Source organism: Triticum urartu, chromosome 3A (genome assembly GCF_056163025.1).
Source record: "Triticum urartu cultivar PI428250 chromosome 3A, HENAU_Tu73, whole genome shotgun sequence".
NCBI lineage: Eukaryota > Viridiplantae > Streptophyta > Magnoliopsida > Poales > Poaceae > Triticum > Triticum urartu.
Window position 1 is genome coordinate 32,261,504 of NC_141875.1, and position 9,883 is coordinate 32,271,386.

Below are 9,883 nucleotides of genomic sequence, written 5' to 3' on the forward strand. Positions count from 1 at the left end.
AATAAAAATGTACATTTGGGCACTTAGTCGAGTAAAATTTACACGATCTTTGCAAGAAGGCTCTTAAATTTAAAAGGGGTAAGAACAGACATGATTGTCACTAAATGGGGTAATCTGGATGAAAATTTGTTAAATGGGATAACTAGTGTCAAAATGGTTAATTAGGGAGTAAAAGCCGGAATTCACTCAGAAAATAATATTGAATGGGTCTGTCTAGAACACATCTAGATGTGACATAATTATGTCACATATAACCTGATGTCCATTATATTTGTGGTCTGTTTTTTTTGTCTCAGTTTTTTTTGTTCCTTGTTGCTACGTTATTTGTGGGAGATTAGATGTAACATCCTTAGAAAATATCTAGATATGAATTAGACAAACTGATACTGAATTGGAGCTTACGGTTATGCAAGGGGCCTTTTCCATCTGTTTATTGTTGCCGACATTTAGTTTGAAAGCTGGATCTGTTCGTATGTGCTTCTGTTTTCTAATTGAATTAGTTAAAAATTTAACTGCGCACCAGCCTGTGATGGATGGTTAGGAGGACACTGGTATTCCCAACCCATCAGAGTTTTCAGCTTTTCGACGACGTGCGTTAAGTGGGAGGAAACGTTCCTGTCGACTACGAAGTCGTCTTCATCAATCTCAATATCATGTGTCGGCTCAGTCCCTCGGAGGTGCTCATAGAGGTAGTGTGTGTGTGCGCGCGCGCGTGTGTTTATACGGGTGAGTGTATACTTGTGTATGTAAACGACTTCAATTGTATTGTATTTTTTTTAAAAAGTTAAAATTCCAACTTTGTTATTAAGTTAACCTTCTTTACTCCCGCAAAACAAAAAACTTAACCTTCTGTACATTTTCTTTGATTAGTTTGGATTGCTTTAGTACAAAAATATACACAATTTTTTTCAAAAACAGGGAAAGACCCTCGGCACACAACCATCCATTAATTATCGCCACGATTAACAAGGTCCAGAACAAGCAAGAATCAAAAATAGAAAGCCACGTACACTTCTACATAAACGGTAACTGAAAGTGGTTTTAATACGTGGGCCTGTAGCGGTTCTCCATTCTGCCGCAAAGCATGTGTTGCCGATACTCAGAACATAGGAGGCGGTTGAGACTGCCTCGAATGCTTCTACCTGCAGGTGGTTCCACAAAAGCAACTGATTCTAATTCTTTTAGCGTCACTCGCAAAAAAAAAAACTATTCACGTCGTAGGCGATTTCCCTCTGTTAACAGCCTTGATATGTTATAATTCATACCAATTTACTCTTTGCATATAAGTATGAGCAAAAAACAAAGAAAATAACGAAAACAGAAAACATAAAGAACTGAAAGCCGGGGCTAGTGGGCCGGCCCATCTCGCTCGCCCCTTCAGCGAGTCAAACGGCAGACTGAAGGTGAGATACAGGGGCACCCGGTTCTCGCTACCAGAAACATTTTCCTGCTCGAAGTGGCTGGATTCTATTTGCTGCGTGAAGACCCAATACTAGGAAGGCCGGATTCTATTTTTTGAAATAGAGTATTAATTAAGTAGCTTTGTCTGTCTTTTGTTTTTTCTTTCTTTTTCCTTTTCTTTTTCTTTTTGTTTTTTCAAAATTCACAAATTAAGAACAAATATCCGTACAAACAGTGAAACTACACAAAAATTTCATGTATATTAAAAAAATGTTCTTCATAGTTTAACAAAATTTTCACTATATATTACAAAAGAATTCACAGTATAGTATTTAAAGGTTTATTGTGTATCCAAAAATGTTCAACATATATTGACATCATCTTTTTTAAGGTAATACGTGTTTCATTTATATGATCATAATACAAGTGACACACATACCGACCTGGCAAATCTGAACAAATAGCATAATGCTAGCCTTTGCATAAAGGAACAACAACCAAGAAGTAAAATTACAAACAAGACTGAAGAAACCTTTGAGCTTGACACCGATGCCCGTCACATGCCTCTGGCACCACCACAGCAGCCACCAAAAGAAAAAAATGATGGATCACCTTCACACCCGAGCTCGACGCGGCTTCATCGCTGACATGAAGCTTTTCGGACCTCCAAGGTGGTTGGCCAAAGGCAAAACCATTATCGTTGAATAAATCAGACCGGGGCAAACCCCGGACACGCCATCAAACTCCAGATCTAGCAGCCCTAAATGACTAAGACGTCGAAGGAGGAAATCTTATCTGCCATCCACGTATCACGAACCTAGCACACGATCCATCATCTTCCAGATGACATTGATGCAGACCACAATCTGCATCCGCTCCTGGACTATCTCTCAAGCTCCGCGTCGGCGCTGGAGCAGACGTCGGCACAATGGCGGAGCCCGAGGACACAGGTCCACCACGAGAATGCCGTCGCCGCCACGCCATCCTTGCTTGAACAGACTGAATTCCAAATCCATCCCCAACCATAGGACCAATCGCCTCATCGGAGTAGGATCTGAAGAAATTTTATTCAGCGCCGCCATCGCCGCCGCCGAAGCCAAGACGATGAACAGCCTAAAAACTAAGCTAATTTGGCCTAAAACTATCCACCCGCATAGATCCGGCGACCCCCCTCACCACCGACGACTAAGGTCGCCGGCGGAGTGAGGCCTCCGGAGAACTGCGGCGGGGAAACTCCCGGGCGGCGTTGGCGCTTGGCGAGATCGTCTCTTCCTTCGCTAGGAAGAAAGAGCGACACGTGGGGTCATAGAGGAAAAGCAACTCTATATATTGACAGCATCTTCAATGTGTATTTTAGAAATGAAAAACATGTATTACAGAAGGTTCACTGTATATTCAAATATTAGAATATTCTTTCAAATAAAAATGATACATTTTGCCGATAAACGCTTGAACTTTATTCGAGTAGTATGAAACTTTTTTTTGCAATTTATTCACATATTTATGAACAGATTTTTAAAATGGCACATTTTTTAAGTGAAACATGGGAAAATTTTTAAATACCAAATAGAATTTTAATTGGTATGAAACGGTTTTTGAAATATCGGGTACATTTACTAAATTATATGTAATTATTTTTAAATGGCACAAGCATATTTTTGTAACATGCGAAAATTTTCTAAAATGCCACGTAAACTATTTTGAATTCCGCATACATTTTTTAAATGCCACTTACTTTTTAATTAAAATTACAGACACATTTTAACATTTTATTTTTTTAAATGTCATGAATATTATTTCAAAGCATTTAAACATTTTTTAAATTTCATGACCTTTTTTCTGAATGGTACACACTTTTCTTGAATAGTACGAATGTTTGTTCAAATATTTTGAAACATTTAACTAAAGTAATCTTGAAATATGTTATGTATATATTTTAAATATAAACAAAAGGAAAAAAGTGGAAAGTAAAAAAGGAAAAAAAACAAAATGAACCATTATTTTCCTACCGAGGCCCATCATCGCCAGTGAAAGTTCTAAATAGCCGGTTATAGCCCCGCTGTATCGCGGCTATAGTTTTTTGAGCAGGGTGTCGCTAAATAATATTAATGTATAATTAGCCGGTGACGTTGTAAAATAGAAAGCTATAGCCCCACTATAGTTGATTTGGAGGATTGCCCATATTTAGCATGGCCTGCTATTTAAAACTATGCAACCAGAACTACCCAACACAATAGCTACACAATATGTCAGTGATGAAGTAGTTGCAACCTCACACTATCGTGTTGGCTCTCTTGTACTCTTGATCTAGTTTACCACCACCAAGTGTTCCAAAAATAGAGGCCTTCTTTGGTAGCACCGGACCGGCCATGGAAGCATCCGACAAGGATACAATAGCTGGGACATTTGTGCCACCTGATTATGATCTTGCTACGGCTTCAGCACAAGAAGAGAGCCCATCTATTGCAATGGTTGTCGAGATGATGGTTGCACCATTAAATGTTGATCTTGTCGTGGAATCATATAAAGCAACGGCTTTGAATGCAGATGATGAGTATGTGTTTCCACTAGAAGCACTTCTAGGGTTGCATGTTCCTATGGACTTAGACGACGCATGCATCGGTGATGGAGCTATGAGATGGCTGAGTGATGAGGAGGGCGGCGTCCATGACCATAACTATGTTTGGAAGATTCATAATGTGATGGACTGCTCGGCAACGGTAAAACATCTTCAATGTGAGTATCAGGGGCCAACTGCCATTATCATCAAAGACATTGCAGACAAGATGTAAGAGTTTGAAGAGGTGTGTATGTGAAGCATGAAGGTAGAGAAGCAAATTACAAAGCACATAATTTAGCAAAGCTATTGTGTCACTATTGGGCCGCCATGTTTGGCTATTAGACCCCCACCCCCACCCCCGGTGCGGTGATATTGCATGTATCCCGGACCATGCTTTGATTGGATAAAATCTGGTGACACCCCTCAAAAAGAAGATGACATTTCCTATGCCCCTCAAGATCGTTCGAGAAGCAATGATCATTTGCCTATTAATCAGGTCCAAATCCCACTTAGATAATTGAAAGAAAGAGCGAAGATAAATAGGAATGCTGGCTAGGCTCGCTTCCATGAGAACAACCCTTCCTTTGTACTCATTCATAAGTTTCCTGTCCAACCAGAAATTACTTTCAAGTTCTTGTCTATTGTAGGAAGCACGTCATCTATAGTTAGTTCCTCATAATGTAGAGGGACTCTCCCAAATAATCTAGCTTGGCACTTAACTTTAGATAGTCTAGTGGAAGTGTCGTTCTGCTCCAAGGTGCAAATGCACCCTGCACCTGTGTCAATAGTAAACTCCTAAAAAAATTACTTCTAATACATAAGCGATAACATGTGTTAACCACCTTTCTTTTTCTTGAGAGATAGGCCACGCAACCATGAGCACGGGGCTGTGCACTACTCCGTAATCTTTCCTTGGACAGTAAGTACACCGTATTTTACTTTCATTTTTGACACGAGTAGTACTCTATACTATTATAGTTAACATGGAAAGGTAGTAGGAGTATACTCAGATTAATAAATTAGAGCTAGTTTCTTGTTGATCTGATCTCCTCATGTGACGTTAGCACATACGGCCGGGACGTACAGTCTGGTTCCGTTCGTCATTGATGACGTTGTCATTTGTAGCATAATGCGCCTTCGTTCATAGGATGATCGTCATATATTAGCATACTATATACGGACAAAGTGAGCATCCAGGTTCTTTCGGTCTGCCACCTTGAAGCAGTAGAGCAGCAGAAGCTGAGAAGGTTCGGTGACCATTAGAGTGACACGGATGCATGCAAGTTCAAACACAATCTCCACCTGACCTGGGCAACACGGTTTACGGATATTTGAATGATAGTTCTGGACAACTGGGAGATGTTGGGATCATGTGTCTTATAACTATATTTAAATTACTTGAAATTATTAATATTCGAGATGCCCCATTGTGAAATTGTACATGGAAATACTTTGCATGTTTAACATGAAATTAGTCCTTGTTGTAACGTACTTAACTATTATATATATGTTTAAGGAAGCTATTCGATTAGTGGAACACAATATACTATGTACACTGGAAAGACTATATGGGTACACTGATAATTGAAAGAAACTAGATCATCAATGGTTAGATTACAACTCTGACTATGCTCTACATAATTGACCATTTAGTTTAGTTATGGCGTACAACTCACATGTGCATGTCCTAGAATCTAACAAATAGTGTTCAATCAAAATTGGATTATATTGTGGTTGTTCATCGCACCTGAACTCTATTTGTAAATAAGTTGGTTTGAACTTGGATGGTTATCTGCATACAGACAAACGAGGACTGAAATTAGTAGTATAAGTAGGTCTAACCCACTAGCCTCAAATTTAATTGTGAGCAGCATCACCGAGACAGAAGAGGAATAAAGGGTAGGCCGAAAACCCCAATTTTCTTAACATGAAGTTGGTTTCTTTGATTTCAAGAAAGAAAGTTGGTTGCTTAACATTATTTGTCCTAGGAGGGTTTACCTTCTTCTAAATCTTAACTTAAAATAAGAAAGTATATGTACAAGAGTGCAACGCACAACCTTTTCATTTAGAACAGAAAGCATATTTGACCTCCACATTCGATGAGTAGCCTCTGAAATCTTAAAGAATTTATTACAACTACTACAGGAAAATAACACATCACCATGTGATTGGATGTAAGCCGAGTGTAAAAATACAAGCACTCGACTTACTTTCTCGTAAGCCGAGTACTGAGTGAAGAACGCATGGCAAAGAATGAGAACTCGGTTTAATTGCCCATAAGCCAAATATGAGAAAAAGAAGTGTTTGCCTTATCAAATCCACTTGGCATATAGTCCCTCCGTACCAAAATATAAGATGATTTTCGGCATTATTATAGTGTCAAAAAAGGTCTTATATTTTGATACAGAGGGAGTAGAAAAAAAAGCTCTCAGCTTACAGTCAAGCCTCGGGAATGTTTCCTGCCACGTGACCATCACAGAGGTGCTTGACGGCCCCATGACGAAGAAGACTATAAGCTGAGTGGGTGCCAGAAGGTTCTCAGCTTACTTTAGGGAATTACTTTATTTTTAAAAGTATGAAGATATAAGCCAAATCCCGTGAAACAAAACCGGCTTACACGTGGCCTGTTTTTTTAACGCCAAAATGACCTTTCAACTAATGGGCAACTAGTTGAGGAGGTCAAAGATTTACTCAGCTCTTTTCAGGAGTTCATGGTTGCTTGGGTGCGACGTTCGGTGAATAAAGTCGCACATGTCTTTGCTAAGAAAGGTTGTATTAGATCTCTATGTAAAACTTGGCTCCATCTTTCTCCTGAGTGTGTTAGCTCGGAGATTGCTACCGAGGAAGCTATGAACTTTGAATAAAGTGACAACGTTTTCCCCTAAAAAAATGTTTTGCATTGTATTTACATTTACTTTTCGTATTTTGTTTCTTTCCCCTCTTTCTCTTCCATCCTCTCTCGGCTAGTTTTCATTGCCCTTTCAATTCCCCAATTTCCCGATCTTTCTCTAATAATTACTGTCATTTTGCCACTTTAAAGTGGTATTGCCTTGTACTCTTCACACCCTCTAGTCTACCCATATTAAGATTAATCATCAGACATTAAGAATAAGGCTAGAACACTAGTTTTGTGTAACATGGCACTGATATTATTTTGAATAAGGATCGATTGACGATAATACTTAGGTAGTCGATCAAGATAGGTCTTTCGTAACAAAAAAAGAGAAGTACTGCTGTTTTTTTAATCATAAAAAAGCACTGTGGCTAACACAATAAGCAATGACGTACGTTCACCGGCCTGCTGCTACTCCATACTGTTTTCTTGGACAGCACTACTCCCTACTGTATTAGTTAACGTGCAAAGGTAGTAGGAGTACCAGATTCTAGTAATTACTAATTGGTTTCTATCTTGAACTGATCTCCCCATGGGACGTTAGCACACACGGCCGGGACGTAAAGTCTGATTGAGTTCGTCATTGATGACGTCGCCCTTTCTAGCATAATGTGCCTTCATCGGATGATCACCATATATTATACACATAAAGTGAGCATCCCGGTACTTTCTGTGTGCCACCTTGAGGCTGAGAAGGTTCGGTGCCCATTAGATTAGAGTGACGGATGCAAGTTCAAACAATCTCCACCTAATAACCTGGGCAACACGGCTGCAATCCATGTTGGGTCATCTTCACCAATCACTTGCCATCCTACCACCTTGTGACATTCCAAACACAAGCCTACACTCCACAACCCACACCACATATCAACAACGAAAGTTCTTGTTGCCGACATGGACGGCATCACAGCCAACACCACCACGATCAGTCCCCGGAAGCCGCGGGTGATGCTCTACTCGTCCCCACTCATGGGGCATCTCGTCCCCATGATCGAGCTCGCCAAGCTCTTCGCCGCCCGTGGGCTAGCCATCACCGTCGTTCTCATGGACCCGCTGTACGATACCGGCGCCACGGGCCCCTTCCTCGCCGGTGTCTCCGCGGCCAACCCCTCCATTTCTTTCCATCGTCTGCCACAGGTCAAGCTCCTGGAGTCCGACGACTCCGTGATGCCGGCCTTAGCGTTCGCCCGCCTCTCCAACCCGCATCTACGTGACTTCCTCGCTGGTGCATCTCCGGACTTCCTCGTGGTGGACTTCTTCTGCAGTGCCGCTATGGACGTAGCCGCGGAGCTCAACATCCCCGCCTACTTCTTCTCCACCTCCGGCGCCCAGATTCTGGCTTTCTTTATGCACCTCACGGTTCTGCATGGGGAAACCACGAGGAGCTTCCGGGAAATGGGCGAAGAACTCGTGCACGTCCCGGGGATCACCCCGTTTCCGGCGACACACTCCATCCAGCCACTCATGAATCGTGACGGTGCGTCCTACCAGGCATTACTAAATGTAAGCCTCAACCTGTTCCGATCACAGGGCATCTTCATCAACACCTTCCGCTCGTTGGAGCCTCGTGCCATGGACACCATCCTCGCCGGGCTCTCCGCCCCAGCTGGCCTCTCGACGCCCCCAGTCTACTGCGTTGGGCCGCTAGTCAAGTCAGAGGAGGTGGACGTAAAGCGTGGAGACGAGTGTCTCGCATGGTTGGACACCCAACCCAAGGCCAGTGTGGTGTTCCTGTGCTTTGGCAGCCTCGGCCGGTTCAGCGCCAAACAAACAAAGGAAGTGGCAACCGGGCTGGAGGCTAGTGGACAAAGGTTCCTCTGGGTCGTGCGGAGCCCGCCGAGCGACGACACGACTACAGAGCTGGACCTGGATGTGCTGCTTCCGAAGGGTTTCCTGGACCGGACCAAGGGCAGGGGCCTAGTTGTGAAGTCATGGGCACCACAAGGTGACGTTCTAGCACATCATGCTGTGGGAAGTTTTGTGACACACTGCGGGTGGAACTCGGTGCTCGAGTCTACTATGGCAGGTGTGCCTATGCTGGCCTGGCCATTGTACGCGGAGCAAAAAATGAATGCGGTGTTCCTCGAGAAAGAGATGGAGTTGGCTGTCGTGATGGAAGGGTACGACAAGGAGGTGGTGGAGGCAAAGGAGATTGCCAAAAAGGTCAGGTGGATGATGGATTCGGAGGGCGGGAGGGTGCTCCGAGAGAGAACTCTAGCAGTGATGCGGCAGGCGAATGAGGCTCTACTCGAGGGTGGAGAATCAGATGCGGCCATGACGGGCTTTGTGGATGCGTGGGTTAAAGCTTGACATTTGCACCATCATTTATAAATGATCATGGAAATAAGCAGTGAACGTTGAGTCTTAAAAGTGTGATTTTTGTTTCTTCCTCTCTGTAACATATACTATCAACACACAATAGAGAAATTTCTATATAATGTTGCTTGTTTGATATAGTGTGTAAGAACCCTTTAAATTGGGGGCTGTTCTACGATAAACTGATTCAAAGTTAAACTAGAATGCACGGTGCTCTGCTTCTTGGCTGCATGGGGGTGAAACGCTGCTGCAATGTTTGGCTTCATTAACAGGCTACTTCCCATTCATTTTTGACGGAAAACAGTAGGATTTCTCCTAGTGCGTGTTCTATTATTGATTTTGTTTAAGAAATTGTAGCAGCACTATATAAAAATGAGTTTAAGCTCCCAGAAGAAAAAAGAGAAAGGTAAATACAGTGCAATATGTCTATAATGAGGTGGAGGGGAGAGAAAATAAGAAAAGACTCGTCTTCGACAAGAGATGATCTCTTAGCACAATATGTCTCATCATATTCTTAGGAATAGCTAGTTATTGAAGATAAAGCTAAAAGATGACCCATTATAGACATGTTTTTTTGTCACCTTTAAATTACATGCAAAACTTAATATAAAGCCATCTAATCAACCATAAGTGACTGATTTCTATGTTGAACTGATCTCCTCATGGACGTTAGTACATACGGCCGGGGCCTAAAATCTCCGTTCGTCACTGAT

General features: G+C 42.1%; 1 protein-coding gene across 1 annotated transcript; it reads left to right on the forward strand.

Annotated features, from left to right (window-relative positions):
• Nucleotides 1-7,559: 7,559 nt before the first annotated feature.
• On the forward strand, nucleotides 7,560-9,306 carry LOC125547801 (phloretin 2'-O-glucosyltransferase). Its single transcript, XM_048711569.2, has one exon. It carries the CDS (start codon nucleotides 7,749-7,751, stop codon nucleotides 9,162-9,164), a length of 1,416 nt encoding a protein of 471 aa, XP_048567526.2. The 5' UTR covers nucleotides 7,560-7,748; the 3' UTR covers nucleotides 9,165-9,306.
• Nucleotides 9,307-9,883: the final 577 nt, after the last annotated feature.